Consider the following 25,653-nt stretch of genomic DNA (forward strand, 5'->3'; position numbering starts at 1 on the left):
GATCACATAAAAGTTTGTTCTTAAAAAAATTAAAAATCAACATGTTTAAAATGGACGTACGGACATTCTGGTTATGATTATAGAGTTGCTACGCTTTTTATATCATACCTAACTACTACAGGAATCACCATGCAAAGTTTTAAATTGATAGGATAGTTCTAACATGCCTAAATTAACGAATAAACCTATCAGCCTCAGACGTACGGACGGACGTACGTACAGACGGACGGACGGACCGACCCTAATTAAAGAAAAGCTTCCCTTTTAAAAATAGGTTTAAATAAACATCAAATTTTCAGCTCCATTATATATGCGTTATCCCCTGGTAAGTAGACTATCCCAAATTATTACATTAGACCAATAATTGCAGTCTTAGACTGATCAAAACAGACTTTGAAGCCAAACAAAACCTTTAAATATTTTTTGTCTACTGTATATTTGTTGAATTGATATTTGGTTTTAATAATCTCTCAGAAAATATTTTTATAGTGAAAAATCATGTAGTGCATCGAATTATAGAAATTTTCCACGAATATTGAAATAAAAATAAAAATCATGAAAATTATACTTATCAGTTTTGAAGCTCTGTCCTTCGGTCCCTTGGGGCTAACAAATTTGTTATATATCCAGAGAAAGCTGTCTATAATACGATGCAAAAAATAACTATTTGAAAATTTTGAGAAAAACAGTAATGTAAAAATATGTACGGACAGTACAAAATCAGACTTCAATTTGACTATCATCGACAAGAATCCTCCTCGATGACTAGCGGATTTATTTTACTCTACCACAAAAGGCCTAGTAATCTATAATACAAAGTAGCTTGATGTCTGTCCGTCCGTCCCTTAAGATCTCGGTAACCACTGAACCGATCGGATTCTACTCTTCAGGGAATATACCTACTGGTCCTGTGGTGGTTTTAGGCTATTTTCTTGGGGGGTGGGACACCCCTAACCCCCCCAAAAATAAAAAATAAACCACCCCCAAAGATTTTTTTTTTACATTTTTTGTAAAATCTCAGTAACTGTTGATCAAATTGGGCTCAACCCTTCTGGGAATATACCTACTGGTCCTCTGGTGGTTTTAAGCTATTTTCTTGGGGGGTGGGACACCCCAACCCCCCCAAAAATAAAAAAAATCCCCACTTCCAAAATTTTTAATTTTTTAAAATTTTTGTAAACAAAAACCAGTAATTGGGGTGGGGGAACCCCACTGCAACATGAGGCGAAGCCCCCATGAATCCCTCCCCCACCCCCCAAAAAAAAATAAAAAAATATTTTTTTTTAATTTTAATTTTTGTGTATGCGAACAACCTAGGTTTAATTTTTACGAATTGAAATTTTTGTGTATACGGCAAACAACCTGGGTTTAATTTGTACAAATTAAAATTTTTGTGCATAAAACGCACAACCTGGGTTTAATTTTACCACAGAGTAATTAAACAAAGAATATTTTTTTTGAATATTTCTATTTAGGAGGGTTGACTTCCCATTACTTCATAGGGCGAAGCCCCTAGAGGCAAGGGCCAAGCCGCTAGTAATATAGAAAAGTAAAGCGTGGAATTTAGAATGGCAAGATACTTTACGACAAGGCTAAAAACTTCCTTAGGAATAATATGTATATAAAAAAAATTTAAAACGTCTGTCTTAGAATACAATTTAATTGATGTACAACCCCAAATATGATTACACAATGATAAAATTACTACTTCTGTAGATTGGAGGATTAGTTTGGACACCCAATTAGCATCAAATACAGGTTATTAAGTTAATAAGCTAACGAATGAGCGAACCAATTTATAAAACTATCAAGATGTACTTAGTAAAGTCCCCTCCATCACTGTTTTTTTTCTCTTACTCATCCTAAATGGGTCACAATGTAAACCAAGAATTTTTAAATAATTATCTCATACAGCAACCAGTTGAGTTTAAAGGACATACACACAAAATCAATTAGAGATCAGCTTCGCTACTAAAAATTAATATTTTCGCCTTGAAATTTCCATTTGATTACCAATAATTTAAAAATGTTCCACCTTCCTTAATGATAGAAAATAGGCTAATATGATAAGAGCAGATCAATTATAATTTTGCTACAGATTTCATTAGGAAAACAAGGACGGTAGAATACATAATAAACAAAGCTATTCTCTAAATTTTGTTCCGTATATATCTATGATACTAAGTAGAACGATGTCAGTCCGTCCGTCTGTCTGTCAGTCAGTCTGTCTGAAGCTAAAGATCTCAGTAACCGCAGAACCGATTAGGCTCTCCTATTCAGGCAATATGGATATGGGCCCTGCGGTGGTTTCAAGCTATTTTGTTCGATGGTGGGACTAACCCCCCCGACTTCAAAAAAAAAAAAAAATTTTTTTGAAAAATTTCTACATTTTTTTTCTAATAGTAGAGTATATTGTAGGAACGGTCAGGCCATTATCATAGAAAATCTATGCATTTTAAGATTTTTTATATGTTAGAGAAAGTTTTGGCTTTGAGTTAATTAGCCCAAATTTCATGTGCAGCTTATATTTATGATTCTCTCCTATTTAAATAGAACAAGGATGAAAACATACATAAAAGTGAAGCTCGATTAACAGACAACAGGTCAAACGGAAAAGAACAAACCTAGAGTGTCAGGGTTTTAAATAATACTAGCAGCTACGCCCCTTAGAAGCCTCCAGGGGCACCTACGCCCCCTAGAAGCCTACAGGGGCACTTAAATTGGGAGGGAGAAAATTCAATACCGCTATTTTCAATTTCTGTTTCAAAAAGAAAATGTGAAAAAATATTTTTTTCTGCGGGGGATGGAGACACCCTCGCCAAAAATAGTTTAAAACCTTGCCTGGACCTATAAGAAGCTTTAATGTAAAGGAAATCCATATCGTTTCAGCGGTAAAAGAGATCCTTCGCTGCAGACAAGAAAAAACTTACTAATTTATATAATAGGAAACAAAAAGAATGTCTGAACGAAAAATTGTTCTTAGATAAAACTTAAATATATATGGGAGATGGATGTACTTATGTACGTATTTAAAAAGATGTTTTGCTTAAAGTTAACTCATTAAAAAAAAGTTAATAGTAATTTGGAAATACGGACTTTATAAAAAAAATAGAATCACTTTCAAAATTGGACGTTTACTTTCTGAAATATCCAAATACATAAAATGCAATTCTTAATTTTTTCAGTGTGCCAATTAAGATTTTAGAATTTAAATATTTGGTATCTTATTCTACTTTTAAGTTTACCCCGCCTTTTTTAAAGTGTAATTCGGTAAAATCCTTTTAAACACTAGAGGACGAACTATAATACCCTCTCTTAAACTCTCCTCCCACCCTCACCCAACATTTGTCCGGTAGAGGTGAACATTTACTCCCCTAACCTTTTATCCCCACCCCATACCCTCCCTCAAATTTGTAATTCCTTTTTAGGTTTAGTCAGCAAACACCCTGTGATGTATTCTATTTATATCATTCTCTTATACAAAGTAGTAAAGTTTTTTGTCTGAAGCTTAAGATCTCAATAACTTCTGAACTGGTTGAGCATATAAGTTTTTTTTGTATTTTGTTGAATGACCAACGGACCGACTGAGAAAGTTGTATACTGGAGACTCTTTGGGATGGGTATTAATCCATCTAAAATGGCAGCCGAGAAAATCTCGTTTACCTCATATTGTTACTGACAGGTGGACTGACGAACAGACAGACAAAGTAAATTATAGAGTAGCTTCGGGTAGGATGTTGGTCAACTGGTTAGTTTGAAGTGATTGTACTGTAAATCTTATGCAAAATATTAATAAATAAATGACCAACTTAGGACTAGTTTTTTAAAAAAAATATTTAGACCTACATGTTTGTTTATATTTATACTACAGCTGTAGTTGTTTAAGCCAATCTTTTTTCTATAAAGTTTTCAGGAAAGCTATGTATTGGTTTAGTAATAGTTTAAGCTATTTTTAGCTATTGAAAGACTGTTGTATTATCTTTTTCTATGATCAATTTGCATAACTTTTGTGTCACTTTTGATTTCTGTGAAGTCATAAAATGAGGAAGATGAGAGGAGTGGGAAAGAAAACCCCTTAAAAAGAGATGGAGAATATGACGTCAAAAGTGGTGCAAAAGTTATGCAGTTTGGTCTTCGTCGATTTTTTTTGTTTTGGCACTGTTTATGGTAAGCTGTCTTTATTTTGCAAGGACACGCACAAATATTCTTCAACATATATTCTATTAGATATTTTGCATAAAATGCGTAAAAAACATTGATTTTCATTTTCCAATCAAATCCTGTAAAGATCCAAAAGTTGTTATGTTAGCTTTAGGTCACTTTTTATGCTTATGTCGACATTATGTCAGCCTTTTACACCTTTATATTAAAGCCAAATTGTCGACAAAAGCAATTCCAGTCCATATTTTAAATGGGGATAAAGCATTAAGGTTAGCCTAAAAGGAAGCAGATTATAGTGTTTATATAAAAACGACGACATATAATACAAATGACCAATGAGCGGCCAGACTGTAGTATACCGGTGCTAGTTTCCTTCATGTGAGCCGTATACCATTGGTCATTTGTATTGTATGACGTCAATGTTTAATTGCACTATAAGCTGCTTCACCAAAAAGTCACTGTGCCCCTTATTAAAAAAATTACATTTACAATCATAAAAATATTTCTCCGTGACTGTTTACAACATATCTTGGAGCGGAGCAGCCGCCCATAATAAAGGCATCCAATTTTATGATCCAAACTTTGTTATTCGAGTTGAAAAACAAGGACATGCATTGCGGGAAAAAGCGAAGCTTCCATACAATTAAAAAGTTGTGTTTTTGTTGTAAAGGTTTATCATATATCACAAAACTTTAGCTATATATCTAATTTAATAAAATATTTTGGTTTAAAATCATACCATAGTTATTTTTTCGCACCGTATTAAAGACAGCTTTCCACGGTTATTAAAATGAAAATTTATGGCCCCGAGAAGCCGAATGCCCGGGCTAACGAAACGATTCTAATCCAGCGGATATTAATCGGTTTCAAAGCCATAGTGGAAAACTAGATACTAATTACATTAATTCAAATTAATAACAAGGATGACCAACATCCATAACAGCGAAGCTCTGATACGGTAGGACAAACGAACATTTATACTCGTAGTGTGTCAGATCTGAAAAATCAGAACATAAATGTATAAATGTCGAATCAAAATTTTAATTAAATTTGTTGAAAAACTGCAGAAATACAGGATAAAGTTTAAGGACATACTTACGTTTTAGGACTTGATTATAGAGATGCTTTGCTTATAACATTGTACTTTGTTGTACTAGGAATCAGTATTCCAAAAACTTTTTGCATTTTTCAATCTTCATCAGATTTTTTAACTAACCCCTTAAATATAAATTGCACAGAGATAACTCCCATGTTTAGTATCTTATTGGAGACAATTTTCCACAAATTTTAAAATAAAAAAATAAAATCTATAACAGTTTTGTTAGCCTGGGCCTATGGCCCCTCGGGTTAAAAATTTGTTGCTTGTCTTATATCTCTGAAACATTCTTTCCAAGCTGTTTTCATAACTGTCCACATTAGTTGATTTTCTATGTAATTATGCAATAGTTTGTTCTTGTTATTTATTTACTAACAAGGATAGTTCTTATCATAAGTAGAGCGAACATAACACATTATTCTCACAATTTTATTCTTTGGCAGGTATTGTCAATTAAACACATTACTAATAGATAGCCTAACTAATCTTAGAAAATAAGGTTTATAAATAAATGAAATCTGTGAAAAATCAATAAAGCCATAGGCATTTACGTGATTGTAAACTATAAACATACGAACATACCCTTCATGTATAATAGTTAGGCTACGCTTTTAATAGAAATATCAAATTAAACATGAATAAGGAAATACCTACATAAAATAATAAAAATATCATTCGTAAATTGATATAACAAGGTTGATAACATCCAAAACAAGCGAAAAAAAATATTGTAACAATATAAGAAAGTAAAACTGAGAAAAAATGCCATATTAGCAGGACGGGAGGGGCTATTGGACTGTTTATTGCACTAGTCCCCAAAATTTTATAATATCGTATTCTTATTCGTTTGCTCAACAAATCTAGGGACTTTTGCTGAATTTTGATTGGTTGGTTCATTTAGTTGAATGTCCAAACGTTTCAATTACTAATTGTAATATACAGATGTGGTTATTTTGTGTAGCATCGTTGGGGATATTTACACAGAGTGACTGACACACGGACAAAGCGAGTTAAATTGTATCAGGGTTACAAAAAAAAACTCAATTAGATAAAATCTACTCATTTTCCACACTACTAAAATATCGGAAAAGGATGGGAATAATAAAATTAGGGAGTTAAAAGGAGGAGGATCGAATAGGCGGAGTAGCAAATAAGAGCAATATATTTCTCAGAGGAAGTTTGGGAAAAAATTAGCATAATGTCAAACAGCTAAAATATATATTCTAACAATGATGAATATTATCATGAATAGCCAATCACGACAGCAATATTAAGACCTTTTTTTGAATTAATTTAAAATAATGAAATAATATGATTTTTAAGTTACTTTTATAGGTTTCCCTTGGATATTTATTTGTTGCACTACTAAATTAGTTATACATAAAAAAAATACAAGATAAAAAGCTTTGGTATTAAATTACATAAATTGCTCAAAATTTTATTATTTATTAATCAAAAAAGTCTTTTTTGTTTGTTTGTTTCTTCAAAACATTTTTAGTCTTTTTGTTATTGCATTTCAAATTAAATGGCATCTATCTGTTGCTATTTTGGGGTTGTTTGATTGATATAATACTGTGCTATGTTTATACCTAGCTACATGAAACCAACACCAATTAATAACTTAATCGGAACCGTATGGGCTAATCCTGCACTGAAATGTTAATTTTTTAATACATATTGACATTAGTTGGTCAGTAATTAGATAGAGTTAAAGCTAGTAACATCATTTATTTTAATTTGGCTTTCCCGCTAAATTTTAAAAAATGAGCAACAAACAAACAAAAATTAAAAATCTTATCAACAATCGTCTAAAAGGTAAGAATTATTTCGTAACCGGTTATCAGCCATACTGAAAAATAACGTATAGCATAGTATTACAGACAACATTCCGTGAATATTAAGATAAATATCATAATATTTATACCAGTTTCGTTAGTCGGGCCTTTAGCCTTTTTTTTATTTCAATATTCGCGTAAATCTGTCTGTAATACGATCCGATAAATAACTGGTCTAGTTTAATTTTGTTTTTCATAAAAAAAATTTAGTTTTTCGTATTCATTCGAAACCAGTGGATTAGAACCGGTTCTCATCAATACGAAAAAACTATGTCTAGCATTGTGCCTTCGGCATTTCGGGGCTAAAAAACTGGTTTTAATCTTATAATTGTACATTCTATATTCACGGAAAGCTGTTTATAATACGATGCAAGAAATAACTATTAAGATATCTTTTAGCTGTATTTTCAAAATAGTGCTAGTCCACATTCCGAAATTGTACATTTTTCGAGTTTTACGAATATTTTTAAAATGGGATTTTTACTAAAATGTTCAAAACAAACAGAATTTTAAATCCGTGTAGTAATTCTAGAAGCATTACTTTAGTTATCATTTGTCGTTTACAATTTGTGTACATTCTCAGTCTAATGGTTAACTGTCGCATATCAAATACAGTGAACGTCAAATTTATGTAAAAATCATCTCATCTGGAGATCAAAATTAGTGGTGGAAAAGTTTGAGCATTACTAGTTTGTACAAACCAATCGATATTTTACAAAAGTATTTAACAAAATAAACTATGGGTACCAGTATAATTTCAAGTCTAATGTCCCCTCCCTTTCTGTTTATAGGATGAAATATATATTTTAAATTATTTAGGACGTAAGAACAGACAGACGGAAAAAGTAGAAGAACAGCCACGTAAACACAACTCCCAATCGTCGCAACAACCTCCAAACACCACTTACATAATCAGAACTGGATTTGACGACAAGTTGAAGGCTGAAATAAAAGAAGAGCTCGACAAAATAAGTAAGTTAGATTTATTTATATTTTTCTTATATAAAAGTAACAGGATGTCTTTGTGTAGCGAAGGATACTTTTTAAAGCGAAGGTTTTCTATGATTAGGGTAGGTACATCCGCCCGTACGTCCGTAATGGTTAGCACTTTTCGCTAATTTAGAAATGTTAGAATTGTCTCATCGATTTCAAACCTTGCATGCTGATTTCTATCACATGAATCGTAGCAGTTCTATGCTCGTCCAGGCTGATTTTTAAAAACTTTTTGACAACAATGTAATGATGATAATACTAATCTATTCATTTGATTTTTAAAATAATGATTCCTGGGACAACAATTAACAATATTTTAAGCGAGGCACCTTTATAATCAAATCATATAAATGTTGCCTTCGGTATCACGGGGTTAACAAAACTAGTTTTTATCTTATAATTGCACGGAAAGCTGTAAAGCTTTTTAAAACTAAAATTTAAATAGTGGGGTCGACTACCCCCCCCCCCCAAAAAAAAAAAATCTTTTAAATCTAAAATACGAAAAATTAATTTGATCAAACCTCTTGGGGCAAAGCCCCTAGAGGCTATGGGCGAAGCCGCTAGTCACATTTAAAATTATTATTTTAGTGGAGGAAATAAAAGCACAAAGAAAGGAAGTAAAAGAGCAAAGAGAGTCAATTCAAGAAATTTTACGAATCGCCAAGGCTAATTTGATTTTGGTAAGTAAATTACTTTTATATTTATAACATTGGATGTAGGATATACAAGGATATTAGGGGAAATATTGTCTTCGATCTAGGATGCTAGCAAGGACATCGTTTATTGATCAGGAGGGGAGTGGATGGGGAGATCAATTTTAGCCAGCTGTAAGTTTTACTTTATTAGAGTACATGTTAATTTGGTGTAAGATCCAAGTAATAAAAAATCCATTTCTATAACAAACATGATTTCCTACAACATTCCATATGGCTTTAAGTAGGGTTGGGCCGGATATCCGGTCTGGCCGGTTATCCGGCCGGATACCGGATATTAAAACTATCCGGTTACATGATATCCGGCTGATTTTTGACGCCATATATCCGGTTATCCGGCCGGATATCCAGTAAATTGCCTGATATCGAACGTTGGCCAGATATCCGGTATCCGGCCAAAAAAAGTATCCGGCCCAACCCTAGCTTTAAGTTTATATACATGTTAAGGAGGTTAGTAAATCTTATTAAAAATATTATTTCTTTCTGAGGAAGTCGGGGGAGGGGGGGGGGGAGGAGAAAAATCTCCTTTTTTGAAATATAAAGTTTACCTGACTAAAAAAGGAATTACGAACTATTTATTTTTTTCGAGGGAATTCTGTGTCTTCCCCAAATAGGGTTTGTGCGTAGGACTATCTGTCAGATCAAAACCTAGAGCAACGTTTAATATTTGCTAGGGCTAGCCTGTACAAAATGTGTATGTATAAGCCTCCTAATTAAAACATGAATATCTTTTCAGACCAATCAGTTGCTGGCCAAACAAATTATTTCTACTGTACAAACAGGTAATATCTATTTTAGGACATTTTCCCACGGATAGAAAGATAAAAAAATTAATTATGGGTATAATTCCAGTTTTGTTTACCATGATGGACCAAAGGTCCGGCCCAACAATTTTGGATACGATTCATTTTTTTCAGTATGTATTAGAACCTGTTTTAATTCAGCGGATATTATTCGGATTTGGAACCACACTCAAGATTCCTCTATTTTAGTAGCACAACTACTAATAACTAAGGACTGATCAAGTAATTTAAATAAAATTAGATTGAACTAACTAATCTTTATTTTAATCGTCTTTTTCTTATTTTAGAAAATGAAACAAGAAAGACAAAGAACATGCAAGAACAAGAACAATGTAAATCCCACAACACAGCGCATACCAAGAATGCCAATGGAAAAGAAAACCTGCCGCAAGTTCAAGGTAATGTATAATTAGTTTCATTTGTATCAAAATTTTTGGGGGAGCTTTATATGTGTTTTGAATGTTTATATTGAGGGACAAAGTAAAAATTAAAGTATGAATTTCTGACCCAGAACTACTTTATGAAACCAGTTTAGATTATTATCCGTCTATCTCTTTCGACCAACCTCAGTCTTTAAGGAGGTAGCTAAATAAATTTTCTCAGATATTTTTTTGCTTTAGCCTCTTGTGGATGTTTTTATCCTTGATAATAGTAAATTTAAAAATCAGGAACTTGTGATTTTAAAGATAACTATTAATATTTCATAAATTTCAGAAGTCAACACAGAAAATTTGACCAAAAATAAACTATCAACAAAAACAGAAATGCACCAAAACTCCGGCAAAAGAAAACGTCGTATTTACAGCTGGGAGCTGGAAACTGAACAAAATATTCCCAATAAACATTTCAAAGCTGACACTGATCGAGTAAAAGAAGAACCTGGAAAATTTCTCGAGAGTCATATTGATATTAAGCATGAGAGCAGTAATAAAGATCCTCTCGAAGGTAAACATAAAGTATTTCTAACAAGAGCAATTATTTCCAAAAGTACTACTAACAAATCCTATTGAGGGATGGACGGACATATTCTTACCCAAACATTGTAGAGTAGCTACGCTAAGAATAATTATTTATTGCATAATATTCTGCGGATATAAAAATAAAAAAAAATTACAAGATCAAAACCAGTTTTGTTATTCCCGAAGGACCGTGCTAACAAAACTAGTATTAATATTGTGATTTTTATTTTAATATTCATGGAAAATTGTCTTTAATACGATGCTATACATGATTTTTCAGTAGTACAGATTCTTAATAACAAATTATTATAAACTTTAGTTTAAAGAAATACTTTATGATATAAAATATTAGTCAAGAGCAGTTTCTTCGATCTTAATGGGCTAGATGAACTTTTCCAAACCCAAAGCAATTTTGAAGCAGAATCGAAGCCAGGAAAATTGCATCTGGTACCACAGAACAAATTAACAGGGGAAAATATACCAAAAACCCAATTCAATGTTCAAAAAACAAATTGTGGTCGGTTTAAGTCAGAAGCCCTGCGGACAAATTTATACAACTTTACAGGTAATACATATTTGTATAAATGGATATATACATAATTACCAGGAACAATAATTACTTGGATCGTACACCAGATGTTCATGTTTTTTTGGATAGAGTGAAACTCGCAACGGGCTAAAATAACAATACCTCCCACCCTATCCTTTTTAATAGCTATATGGTTAATTTTGGCTGTCCTTCCGTTCCTCCGTTGGTAAAATATTATTTTCTCGTCTCCTATTAGAAAAAGACTGCTAAGATAGATCATACAACTTACTAGGTCCGTCGGTCTGTTTGTCATGAAAAAGCAACCCCCCCCCCCTAGCAGGATTACGGAATCCATCATTTTTTTAAAAATCAAAAAAATAATTAGCTTTACCAAACTAGACAAGATCATTACTACTGACTAAGAGATCAATGTTATGTAAAATTAATTTTGTTTTAGGATTTCAAACCAATAGCTATCCGACCTCAACTCCCCAGATGCTATATGGAAATTACATCAACATGCAGAACTATTCAAGCCATACTAACCAACATGTGAGACCTACAGAAAGTGTGCAACCAATGACCCCCTTGGAAAGATATCAACAGAATGTTAATAATTTTCTTCCATATGCTTATAATTCTTGGATGCAACAAACGAACGTTTAATTTCATTATTTACAATTTACTTTTATTTTCTAACAATTCATAAAATATTTAGTAGTTAGATTACATACTTTCTTCGGCAATGCAATACAATTTTTTGAAAAAGTTTTCCATGAACGAATATTTTGTTGAAATAATATTGGAATGTAATTAAGAATTAATAAACTTATGCATTTTGCTTGTGACCAATAAATAATTTCTATATCATCAATAAGTCAATGAGTTGTTAAATAGAATATACAAAAATATTGAAATGTTTTCTTGTTATGCAGAATTTAAAGTAATGGGTGGTTTATCTGTGTGTTAGTATATTTAGTTAATACATACTATAAACATTGTGCTTTTCAAGGAAGCGTTGTTTTCTCACATAATTGTTTTCTTAAGGGGTTGTACTAAAAACTGGTTTAAAAATATTACAAGTGCTTCGCGCAACTTGTAGTAAATTCTCATAAACGACTTTACTAGTCAATATGCCAAATCCAATACAACTTTCTGAGTAATCTATCAGTTTTGATTTCCATACCCTCACGGCTCACATATATAAAAAGAATATTGGAGACTTCTTTGATAGCTTAGAAAATTGTATAGATCTCAGAACCAATAAATTGCAACCAATAGTTATATGCAATTAATCTGGATGGCTGTTCTTAAGATCTTAGAGTACATCTAATTTTGATTTATTTGTCATTGACCCTTGATAAAAATAATCAGATGTACACCCAATAAATAGAATCATGCTAAATTGAAGCAAAACTTTTCATTAGGACGTGTATAGAATTTTAATATATTAGTTAAGTGCCTTTTATATTTTCATAAACATTTATGTGTATTTTTCGTCCTTTGTTGAAATAGTATTTTTTCCGTTTATACTTAAATAATCATATTTTTTTAAAAAGATTGGTGATAACAATAGCACAACCTGTAAAGTATCTTCTCTACCAAAATTTTGATGGTTTTGATTAAATTGACAAATTTAACGTTATTTGATTTGCTAATAAGAATGAGGAGGGGGTCAGTGAGGTCAGTGCTGCTAGTTTAGGATACATTTTTACGCAGAAGCGGCAACACAATAAGTTCTAACATGGAAAAAGGGGTGGCGAATTTCCGATTTTTATATTTTCATTAGAATGAATATTAGGCATGTATCGCATCTTATTATAGACAGCTTTCCACGATATTAAAATGAATATTATAAGATTAAAAACAATTGATTTAATCATTTTTATTTTTATATTATGGACAATTGTCTGAAAATATGCCATCATGATTTATCAGTATGACTGAGAACTGGTAATAATCCAGAGCTGGATCTTTAAATCGTTTTAGGGGTGCGCTGAATCGGGGCGATTCAGAGGTGAACCGGAGGTGTGCTGATGGTGCGCCACAGCCACTGCTATAAAACATGGAACTTTAAAGGAGTTTTTGGCGCGGTGTTGCTAGATCGCTGGCGACACTCAATAAAATATCCGTACGAGCCGGGACAACTTTATTACTTAAGCCGGGTCAGTACAGTATCAATAATACAAAGTAGTACGATGTCTGTCTGTCTGTCCGTCCGTCTGAAGCTTAAGATCTCGGTAACCACTGAACCGATCGGATTCTACTCTTGAGGGTATATACCTATTGGTCCTGTGGTGGTTTTAAGCTATTTTCTTGGGGGGTGGGACACCCCTAACCCCCCCAAAAACAAAAAAATCCCTCCCTTATTTTTTATTTTGCTCTGATACAGGCTGCCGCAGGCTGCCCTTTATTATAATTTGGCTATAATTATATTGTTTTCATTACTTTTGATCACCTTTGACTGCTTTTAATCACTTTTACCTATTGGTCCTGTGGTGGTTTTAGGCTATTTTCTTGGGGGGTGGGACACCTCCAACCCCCCCAAAAACAAAAAAAATCCCCCCCTTTTTTTTTTTTTTTTTTTTTTTTTTTGCTGAAGATTTCCTAGGTTCTTTAGGTTTTGTAGAAGATTTCCTAGGTTCTTTAGGTTTTGTAGAAGATTTCCTTGGTCCTTTAACGAATTTCGCCTTATTTTTTTAATCACCTCTTTGGGCAAAGCCCCTAGAGGCTAAGGACGAAGCCGCTACTTTTATATAAAACAATATATAATTTATTTTAAAAATAACTATAAAATTTGTTTTCACAATAGTTTTGCAATAAAATATTAAACTAATTAAAAAAAACTATTTATTTATTAAATACAGTTCATCCTGGTTTCGTGCGGCAATGGTACTCACCCCGGCGCGCTGATTCGCCCATGCCATTTAGATTTAAAGATTGATATCTAATAATCCAGTGGTGCGCCGAACTGGATCGCCCCGATTCAGCGCACCTCTAAACGATTTAAAGATCCAGCTCAGCGTATAATAATTAGTTTCGAAGCCATACTGGAAATTAAATTCCTAGGGCAGAACTGAACTAAACATCCTTCACTAGATTGTCCTAATTTACCCGTTTTATTTGGCATACTTTAGATTTAAGTCAACGTTATTAAGATGACGTTTCCATAATATTACTAAAAACCCAAATCTGGCAGATCTACCCATTACCCAATATAACCTAACCTAAAGAAAAAGCAAATAACCTAACTAAGTCCAATTATTTCTAATTCATTTTTAAAGAGGGGAGGGAGTTTTGTGCTCGACAATGCACTTTTTTGGGAATTGTCCCATATCATCATCAGAAATTCAAATATATTACCTACCTGACAACTAGCGGACACTTGATTCTTAAATACTGAGAATCTTTGCTATTATAATTAGTTTTTTTAGTTGTTTGCTATCAACATAAAGCAAAATTTAATTCATATTATCTGTAGGGAGGTGTAAAAAACACCCTTATTAAAATTGGAAAGGCCTGCATTCCGTTTTTCTTCCCTTATTGTTTTAACACACCCCTCATGAATGTATTAAATTCATGTATAGTTAGAAACACATATTTATTTTTAGCCATTTTGTAATTACAGGTAATGAAAGTAAAATTAATCTAAAACCATATTTATAATTTTCTAGCTTAATTATTTAACATCTATCAATGAGAAAATTTTGTTACTTTAATTGAGGGAAGAATAATTCATCATCAATTGTCTTTTCCCTGCCTATTCAAGATTGCAGTCTTAATTGGAATTTTTAATTAAATCAAGTTGTGTCGCGTTAATTGGATAATTGGTGCTCAAACAAACCAACAAAGGTTTGATCAACAAATAAGAAAACTCAAAGTAATTATAATCTAAAAAAAAATAAAAAAATCTTTAAACCAATTTTTGTTTAAGGAAAAAAAGTTCTCACAAAGTGTTTGTCACTGTGTCCAATAAAACCTCACAAACAGCAGTTGTGTCGTTATAATTTGCAGAACCATTTCGTCATTTCCATGCTTTTTTATTAGGCCCTATTTTGGTCATGTTGAATACGAAAGAAAAAGAAATAATAAAAACATAAGTAGATAGGTATTTTAACAAAAATAATGTAACAATTTTAAAATAATCATTTTGTTTAATTTTATGATTGGTTTTTTAAAGTGTGTGTGTGTTATTGTATGAAAGCATTTAAAAGGAAAAATAAAGATTTAAAATTTCATTTATGACAGACCTACGTTAACCGCTGAACCCAAACCTGAAAGTGATAAAATGGTTTTCACTGTTGCTTTGTCTAAACACTCCAAGAAGGTCGTGAGCCAAATTTCAGGCATCTAAAGGGATAAGACAATGGCCGATAAATTGATGTACTTCCCCATGATGATACACAAAATTCCCTCTTCTGTAGATTATGATTTTTAACTAAAACGTTTGGACACTCGACTTTATGTATCAACCAATCAAAATTCATTAAAAGTCCCCAAAGTTCCTCATAGATCCTGTAAAGTTTTTTAACTTTTTTGGGAGAGGGTACCATCACCCTTCCGAATGAAAAGAATGAGTCCTAGAAATAAATGCCCCCCACCCAATTTTTTTTTTATTTTTTCATTTTAAAACCAAAATTGAAAGGTAGGAGGGGTGGGGTCGACTTTCCTCCATAAATTAAATGCCCCTAGAGGCCTCTAGTAGTAAGTTTATTTGTTTATTTAATTTATTTTCAGATTTTTAAAAGCAAAAGATAAGTAAAATAAATTAACAGAATTTTAAGTTATTTATTCTTTTAAAGTAAAAACATAATAATTTATAATACTTTATTAACAAAATAAAATTAATATCAATTAATACAAATTAATTAAAATGTTTTTTAGTTATATGTCAAAACAAACCTTAATAGTTCTAAAGTAAAGCCTTTCTAGAATCAATTTCTGTACATAGATTCAACTTTGACGTCTATCGTTTTTTTTTTTACATATTTTCATCCCCAATGATGATACACAAAATCAACCCTTCTGTAGATTAAAATTAGTGATTGAAACGCTTCGACACTCAACTAAATGAACAAACCAATAAAAATTTACTAAAGTCCCCAAAGTTATTAGGCCACCGAATAAGAATGCATTATTACAAAGCTTTGGGTACTGGTGTAATAAACAGCCCATTGTCCCCTCTCTCTCTCTCTCTGCTATATATTTGTTTATCTATCTATCTATTGACCTAACTATCTATCCCTATATATTTATCTATCTATTTTTCTATATATTTACCCATCTAAATTATCTATCTATTTATATATCAATTTATATAAAGTAGTAAGGTTTTTTCTTGACTGAATATTAAGATTTCAATTACTACTGAAATAATTGAGTTCTCCTTATTTGGGTTGGTTTTAGTCTTTTAAAGTATTGGATTACAGCCCTGTGATAGTTTTAGGTATTACTCCTTGAAAAGCAGAAGCTAGGGGCGAAGTCCATACTATTATACATTTCTACTGTTATATATTTTAATCCTGGGATACTTATCACGGATTATCTCTCTTGTTATTAGATAAACAGGGCGTCACATTTTTATTTGCATTTTCCGTAAAATAATCGAATCTTGTGCAGTTCCTGGGATCGATTATCTCCAAAAATCTATTAGCTAGCTACCAAACAGCTGAACTTACATGCTTTGCTTGCACATTGTTATAAACGGCACAAGAAGGCTTATAAAAAAAATCTGGAATAGCCAAGATCAAATGAATCACAGGGGCAGCTTGAATGAAGAAAACTATCGTAAAATAAGTCTTTTTCGCTCATTAATTTAGTATTGGCTATTCCAGGTAATTTGTTATCCTTCTATTGTCGGAAAAATTATATACACGTTCAGCCGTTTGACTGTTTGTAGCCTTTAGAGTTTATACATTTTTTGAGATAGTTTGTCCAGGAAACATTTTACCGTGAACTGCACATTATTTACAATTTTTTTGGAAAAGACTCAAACCTAGCACTTTTCTAACATCTGGTTGTAAAGATAATTATTTTTAACTTCTAGTGTTACAAAATAAGTGTTATGAAGTCAGAACCGTAATGAAAAGTTGTGACACCCTGGTTGAAATTAGGCAAACCAGTCTAGGGGATTAAGCAATAAGTCAAGAATTAAAGTAGATCTATCCATGGACAGGGAGATACCACCTCAATATAAATTATCTTCCATCAAAATGGGGTAATAACTCTCCCCCCCCCCCGTTCCCTACTTTAATTTCATTATTCAAAATCAAGTATAATATTCAGAGATTTAACAATTTTTTAAAAATCTTATGTGTAAGACAGGGATCTAAAGGGATAGGACAATGGATAAATTGATAAACATCCCCAAATACAATAACCAAAGATAGCACTTCTGTACATTGAAATTAAAGGCTAAAATGTTTGGAATCTACTTGTTTAAGGGACCAAAAAAGATAAATTTAATGAAAGTACCCCAAGTGTTTAAGCCTTCGAATAAGACAATGTTGTTACAAAGTTTTGGGTACCATTGTAATTTACAATCTAATATTTCCTTCCTCCATGGTGTAAGATGATGCCTTAGTTCAGTCATCTTATTCTGGATAATGTTTTATGTGTTGACTAGCGGCTACGCCCCTAGAGGCCTCTAGGGGCACTTGAGGAGGAGAATTTTTTTTTTGGGGGGTTGGGGGTGTCCCACCTTCCAAGAAAATACTTATAAACCTTCCCGGGACCTATGAGAAGCTACCCTGTTAAGAGGAACCCGATCGGTTCAGCGGTTAGCGAGATCCTTCGGTACAGACACACAAACACACACACACAGACATCCTGTTACTTTAGTATAAAGATAACGATTACAGTATGTAAATTATATTATTGATAATTTTAAAAATATAATAAAAAAAGTCTTCATGAATTTTTGCATGATGAACAATTAGGTACGATTTAAGAAATGTATCAACTCTATACTCGTTACCAAAAAGTCCGTACTTCCATTTAAAACATAATATTTTTTTATTTTTGACAACAAATTTTTTATTATGTAATATTCATCTGATTTTTGTAATGTTATACAATTTATATGACAAAAACTATTCGATATTAATTTTTTTTTTTTAAATACAATAAAACTGCATAGCTTCTCAATGATATATGATACATCAAGATGTCAAAATACCATCATCGTTATAATTTTATAGAATATTATACTACATTTGTCAATACGATTCTACCAGGTCTTCCTAGATTGAACTTGTACCTTTTACTTGTACTGTGTGTATATAAGTATATATTATAATTCTAATATTTTGCTAATCTGTAAAATAAATGATAACAATATCATTAATTATCATTAACTAGCAAAAGTCTTATAAATTGCCATTTAATTACAATAACCCCACACTCTCCTCCATTTTTACTTATTTTTTTTTAGAAACACTGATCTATTATCTATTTATTAAATATTTATCTTTTTATTAGACACAATAATACATACAGGGCAAAAAGGAAAATGAAAAATAAGCATTAAATTCAATATTTTGAGCGACGAATTTTTAAGGTAATAAAATTTCCCAAAGAAAGGCTTTATCTTGAGAACTGATTATTCAGCTAACATATCACATGGATGAAATGTAAACAAAATTCCTTTTAGTACCAATATAAGTATACATTTTCTTTTAATTGGTCGGATTGTTATTTCACTGTGTTGTTATTGGTCTAATTGGTGATGGTCTACCTAGACTTCCTATATTCATTGTTATAATTTTTAGCTGTTATTTTAATAACCTAAAATATCACTTTGTTTTATTTGTGAGGGGGGTTAGGCTACTAGCAGCAATTAATGTGATTTTAGAGATTAACCTTTCTAAAGTTAATATTATGATATTAACACAGCATGTTGTAATAAAGTACATTTAACATATGCAGGGATCTAAAGGGATAAGACAATAGCGGATAAATTGACGTACATACCAAATGATGATACATAAAATAACCCCTTTAAAGATTACAATTAGTGGTTGAAACGTTTAAACACTCAACTTAACGAACCAACCAATCAAAATTCAATAAAAGTCTTTAAGGTTGTTAAGCCAACGAATACGAAAACGTTATTATAAGACTTTGGGGACTAGTGTAATAAACAGACCTTTGTTCCCTTCCTTACTGGGTATAAGATCATAAGTTTTGTCTTTTAAAACTGCTAATATTACTCTTAGGCTTAATTTTGTATAAAATTCTTTCATTTTAATCTATCCATCTTACCATTCTTTTGAAAAAGTCGCATATATGCATAAATCGTTGTTTAGCATTATAATAAGAAATTTTATCAAATTAAAATTGCATGTCGAGATGCTACCACAGATTCAGTGACGTCAAAGCCCACCCCCAATCTCCACCCCTAGGCCATTGTTCCAGGAGAAAAAATAAATAACTACAACCTAGCGTAAATCAATATTTTACTGGCGGAAATGTAAGAACGTGCTTCATACAGGTGATTAGATTGAACTCATTTGTCTCAATTTAATCTTAAACTTAAATACTTTTGCTAACTTTCATTATAAAGGCCACCCAATGGTTAGTTTATTATTATTTAGTCCCCAAAGTTTTATGATACCGGTATCTTGTTCGTGGGATTAACAACTTTGGGGACTTTTATTGAATTATGATTGGTTGGTTCATTAAGTTGAGTGTTCAAACGTGTTAACCACTAATTGTAATCTATAGAAGGTTATTAAATTTGTGTATCATCATTGGGAATGTATACCAATTCATCGGCCATTGTATTATCCCTTTTCCTTTTGAATTAATAAATAAAGACATAAAGACATGAAAGGGAAGCAAAATTTTCAAAGCAACCAATCCTGAGCATTGTATAACACCTTGATAACATTTAATTGTAATGACTTTTGATATTAGTAGACATAACTAATATGTTAATTATATTCTGTTATAAGAATCAAATTGTCTTTTACATAAATATTTTGTCAAACATTGATAAAATACTTAAAACCAAAACTCATATTAAATGTATAAGAATATGTATAACCCAGAAAACCACATGGTTTCAGTGGTGGAGACCCTTTTCGTCTCCTAACAGATTGCTTTCTTTGCTCTTTTAGTTTAGTTTAGTTTAGTTTAGTTCAGAGCGTGGAGCGAACAACATCTCTCTCTCTCTAGCCCATGTGTATGTACTAGTCTGTACAGCACACCCCCCGCTCTTTACTGATTCCCCTTTACCCCACGTCCGTGGTCCCTCCGCGTGTTGGTACTGGGAAGATATGGTAGCCATGGGCAAACTCGTATATAGTTTTGGCACCATATTTTACACCGCCGTCTAGGCAAAATCGCCGGTGTAAAACCGTTAATACTATCCTTGTGAACAATCGCCTAATCAAGTGAAATAAAAATCCGCAATATTTTTATCTATTTCTATTTTTAAAAACTTGGCCACATCACACGAGGGCCAAACCAGTGTCGCTCTCTCATTGGCTAGTAAGTAAGTAGCGTCCACAACAAACCACGCTATTGGCTGTTGTCAATTTTTCCTCGCTTCCTATTGGCTAGTTGAACTCGAAATCACCGCCATCTTAGCCACACGGCTTCACTCGCTTGAAAATCATCTCCCGCATTTTGGGAAAGAATGGAAGTGATTTTCGACAAAAAATTTGAGGAATACGATAACAAAAAAGCCAAGGTAAGACATGAGGAAGTTTTTAATACTATCTCTAGCCATAAAAAAGAAATAGATGCGGTAAAAAAACAATTCTCCGAACTTAGTGATAAAATCTCTGTTCTTGAACAAATTGACAATTTTAAGGATGCCCAAATATCGGCAGAAACTTTAAAAGCGATAAAGGATAGTATTGCGGTCCTCCAGAGTAAGTTCGAATGTCAAGCAAAAAACGATGACAATTTTAAACGCTATTTGTTTTTTCAGAACTCCTGCCGCGAGCAGCGTAGTAGGGCGTGGTCCCTGAGGGTGACGAATTTCCAGTCGCCCCACAGCCGTGAGAAGATCACCATGCTGATGATATACAACACACTCATTCTGCCCTCACTGAAAATAGCCCACCGTAACGGCCTACTCGATTTCGTCCCCCAGTACTGGGGGGACGTCATCGAGTACGCGCATCACTTGCCGTTCAACCCCAAGAAGAAGGAAGTCCCACAGGCCATCTTCAGGTTTCATTCCCGCGTCCACCTCCAAGCGGTAATGATATCCAAGCGCCCTGTCCTCGAGGAATACACAGCTAAGTTGAACCAGTACAAGGCAGCCAGCCAGAGTGTGTCCCCTGCACCCTATTTTCCAGGTAGAATGATAAAAATGCAATACGATACAACGCGTTTGAATAAAAACGTCCAGACATTTTTACATTCAACGAAGCTGATCTCCCGTACCAAAATAATGGGGGAAACTGTGGGTTTTCAGATCAAGTCAGGATCCAGATGGCAAAAAGTTCTGAATCCATTTGCCGACACATTAATTGGTATGACAAGACCAATACCTGGCACCGAGAAGCTGTTCAGCACATCAATGGAGCCCCCCCCTGATCAAATACAACAGCGTGCCCTATGCAGACAGAGGATCATTCTTCCCCAACTCAAAGTTCTGCAATCCCCTCATCACAGAGGATGATTTTGAGGATAACTTTGAACCTCCTCCCAACGCTGCCAACATGGACGAGTTCCCTCCCTTGGAGTCCGCAACCACCTCTGACACGGCAGCCGCCGATGTCCCTGAGGCCGAGGATGAGAACGCAGCCGAGCCGATGCCAGCTCCAACAACTGCACCCAGCGTAGCAGCAGCTCCAGCCCCTGCCACAACAGCAGCCCGCCCAGCAGCCAGAGAGCCAGAAGCGGAACCACCTAAACTGCAGCCGCTACCACAGCTGAAATCTATGCCTGCAAGAACTGCAAAGAAAACCAACGACAGTAAGATAAAATGATTAGATAGTACTTTCTAGCAGTTAACAAATACTTACTGTCCTTATTATTAATGATTATTGATTAATTACTAAATTAATCCGTTTATTTTTTCTTGTCATATAATGTTATGTCATCGTCTGTCAAAGATTAAAAAAACGTAAAGAATTTAACTCTATTTTACCTACCTACCCCCTATGCCAACTTTTAGATAAAAAAATATTGATTAAAAGATTTTTTGTATCTAGCTAATACTACGGGGGGGGGGGGGAAAGAGTAAAGAGCGGAGGCACATCACCTCCTAACTAAATGTTTTATCTATCTCACTATTATTACTATTGTAAATATATTCATGTTTTATGTATGCTGATATATATTGTTTTTCAGTCGTTCCCACTGGTTGATATACGTGCTAATCCTCCTGCGATAAACTTAGACTCCACACCAGTACCCTACAAGCCTCCCTAATGGATTAAATGAACAGGTACCTGCTAATTTAAATCTTAACCCTACACTAGACCTCCTAAACCCTATATATGGCCAACATTTTGATGGACTTAACGAAGAATTTGGTATTAATTGTCAATACATGTCAGAAAATGAAGCAATAACAAAATTAAAATCTTTTAGAGAACAACTGATAATCTTATTTTCTTTAAACTGTCAATCGATAAATTCTAAATTTGATGAATTGGTGGCGTGTATAGATAAATTTAATTGCAAAGGAATACGGCCCAGCGTTCTTGCGTGTCAAGAACTCTGGGCAAATTCCAACGCAAATTTTGACGTGTATAATATTGAAGGCTATAACTGGCATGTCAACCTTAGGAAAACACAAAGGGGGGGAGGGGTGGGATTACTCGTGCAAAAACATTATAAAGTAGTAAGAATGTTTGACAATATCTCCTTCAAAGAACGTATATGTGAATCTATCTGTCTCAAATGTTCGTTTAATGGATTTAAATTCTTAGTGTTGAATACCTATAGACCCCCTAATCAGAGTAGTGCTGAACTTGATGAATTTTTTGAAATTTACCTTGAATTATTGGATAGGATTATGTCACTCAACCTACCGTTTTTTATTGTTGGAGACATTAATCTTGACTTGTTCAGGATTAATGAAAACAACAGCCCTAGTATGCGTCTGCTAGAGTCGCTAAATTTCAACGGCATTTTGAATACAATTACCAAGGCCACCAGGATCACAAAAAACACTTCAACACTGATTGACATTTTCGGCGTTGGTAATTTTATTCCAAATCTTATGTTGTCTTGTGTCCTAACATCACAAATAAGTGACCACTTGTTGCTGATAAATGCGTATAGAATTAATGCTAACAAAAAAACAAAAAAACCTGATACATATGAAAAAAGATTGCTAGGCGATGATAACATTAATTCACTAAATGACGCACTTTTCGGTACCGATTGGTCAAATGTACTTAACCAAAATGACGTCAACGTTGCCTATAGTAATTTCATAGCTAAGTTTCTTGAGTTATATAACATCTCATGCCCCATTGTAAAAGTCAAAAAAAATTCTAGGGTCCAACCCCAGCAGCCCTTTATGAACGAGTACCTCTTGAGAATGAGGGAACACAAACATACCCTCCACGACAATTTTCTTAGGGAAAGAACAAGGGAAAGTGAGCTGTTGTATAACTCTTATAGAAACTCTTATAATAGGAATGTACGTCGTGCAAAACTAGAATACTATAGGTCAAGTATAAGAAATTGCGGCAAAGATAGTAAAAAATTATGGCGTTGTTTAAAAGATATGCTAGGATTTGATCAAAAGAGTGCTGAGTGTTCATATTTAGAGGTCGGGGATAGGAAAGTTGAGGGTGACCAAGCTATCGCTAACGAATTCAATTCCTATTTTAGTCAGATTGGAACCTCCCTTAAACCTGAGATCCCAACAACAGAAAAAAACTTTGCAGAATTTTTACCCCCCCCCCATTCAAGACTCAATCTTTTTTGAACCCCTTTACCCTTTCAAAGTAATAAATTTGATTAGGAACATCAGGCCCAAAAGGTCCACAGACATCAATGATGTCAGCATGTTTTTGATTTCCCGTTGTGCGGATGTTATCGCACACCCCCTTTGCCACGTCTATAACCTTTCCCTCCAATCTGGCGTCTTTCCTGACGGTATGAAAGTAAGCAAAATTCTTGTCCTCCACAAATCAGGTTCACTCAATCAAATGGATAACCACCGTGGTATTTCATTGATTGATAACCTAAGCAAGCCCCTGGAAAAGTACGTATGCGATAGCTTGGTAAATTTTTTGGATGAAAAAAACTTTTTTAACTGCAGACAGTTTGGATTTAGGAAAAATATCTCAACTTACCATAATGTCCTTGACCTCTCAAATATGATCACTCAGTGCCTAGGTCGAAACAATTCCTGTATGTCCATATTTTTGGACATACGGAAGTGTTTCGACATGATCCCTAGGAATTTGTTGTTTGAAAAGTTAAGGAATGCAGGGATAAGGGGATTACCATTACAATGGTTCCGTTCTTATTATAGCAATAGACGTCAAAAGGTGTATTTTAAGGGGCTGTTTTCATCTACGTTGGAAGAGATTATCATAGGCGTATTACAGGGGTCAGTCCTTGGCCCAATATTGTTTTTGATTTTCATAAATGACCTTGCAAATTGCAGCCCAGAAGTTTTTATTAATCTTTTTGCTGATGATGCCCTAACCTTCATGGAAAGAAACTCATTAGCGGAATTGATTGAACTCGCAAAACTAACCATCCCCAAACTGACCGCCTGGTATAACGCAAATGAACTCTTAATCCATCCCCTCAAGACCAAAGTTATGGTCTTTACTTCCCCCAGAGAAAATCTTACCCCTGAAGAAATTCAATTAAAAACGGAATTTAATGTCTTCATAGACATGAACAACGTAGGTGAAAGCATCCCTGAAAAGATCACAAAGTTAAACCTTGTAGACGATAATAATGAGGGTTTTGTAAAGCACTTAGGAATCAGCTTGGATACAAAATTAAAGTTTTCTTATCACCTTAAAAAAGTACATGCAAAAATTTCAAAGATTATTTACTCTATGCGCGTCATGCGCCACTTGCTTGATAAGAAACACTTAAAGATTTTATATACAAGCTATATTAAATCTAGTGTGGAATACTGCTGCCTTCTGTTCACAGCCTGTCCAGCCTATCTTTTAGATCCCATTTTGAAGATACAGAAGGCGGCAGTAAGAATTATAGAAAACTTACCTAGCAGAGCACACACAGCAGAATATTTTAAAAGTAATGGGATATTGCCCATTAATTTATTAATTAAATTCAACGTCTGTAAATTTATGTATAGGTACCTACATGGCTTACAGCCAGAAATTTTTAATAATACCTGGGAAATCTCCCGTGATCGCCACAGGTATAATACAAGAAATGTAAATAACTTTGCATATGCAAATGGAGTAAATAGAACTTTTTTACTAAATTCACCCCTTCATTCTTTCCCCACAATTTTTAACAGTCTCCCCAATAATATAAAGCAAATAGTAAATGAAAAAGAATTCAATAGAAAATGTTTTACTCACTTTCTTAACCAAATTGATTTTACATAGGTACCTATAACTAACAAACTTAAAAATGGTAAGTGTTCTAGC

At 33.5% G+C, this 25,653-nt stretch overlaps 1 protein-coding gene and 2 long non-coding RNA genes across 3 annotated transcripts; all 3 read left to right on the forward strand.

Annotated features, from left to right (window-relative positions):
- Positions 1 to 7,915: 7,915 nt before the first annotated feature.
- LOC145325677 (uncharacterized) lies at positions 7,916 to 10,010 on the forward strand. Its single transcript, XR_013881545.1, has 4 exons — positions 7,916 to 8,064; positions 8,674 to 8,765; positions 9,535 to 9,580; positions 9,889 to 10,010. It is a non-coding gene; the product is annotated as an uncharacterized LOC145325677 (long non-coding RNA).
- Positions 10,011 to 10,321: 311 nt separating this feature from the next.
- Positions 10,322 to 11,951, forward strand: LOC145325398 (uncharacterized). Its single transcript, XM_080168386.1, has 3 exons — positions 10,322 to 10,546; positions 10,913 to 11,125; positions 11,547 to 11,951. The coding sequence occupies exons 1-3, from the start codon at positions 10,366 to 10,368 to the stop codon at positions 11,753 to 11,755; spliced, it is 603 nt and encodes a 200-aa protein (XP_080024512.1). The 5' UTR covers positions 10,322 to 10,365; the 3' UTR covers positions 11,756 to 11,951.
- Positions 11,952 to 21,765: 9,814 nt separating this feature from the next.
- On the forward strand, positions 21,766 to 22,982 carry LOC145325399 (uncharacterized). The gene is made up of 2 exons (XR_013881471.1): positions 21,766 to 22,021; positions 22,400 to 22,982. It is a non-coding gene; the product is annotated as an uncharacterized LOC145325399 (long non-coding RNA).
- The last annotated feature ends 2,671 nt before the right edge of the window (positions 22,983 to 25,653 follow it).

This window comes from Acartia tonsa, chromosome 8 (assembly GCF_053477335.1).
Source record: "Acartia tonsa isolate MP-2025a chromosome 8, ASM5347733v1, whole genome shotgun sequence".
In the NCBI taxonomy this organism is placed as follows: Eukaryota; Metazoa; Arthropoda; class Copepoda; order Calanoida; family Acartiidae; genus Acartia; species Acartia tonsa.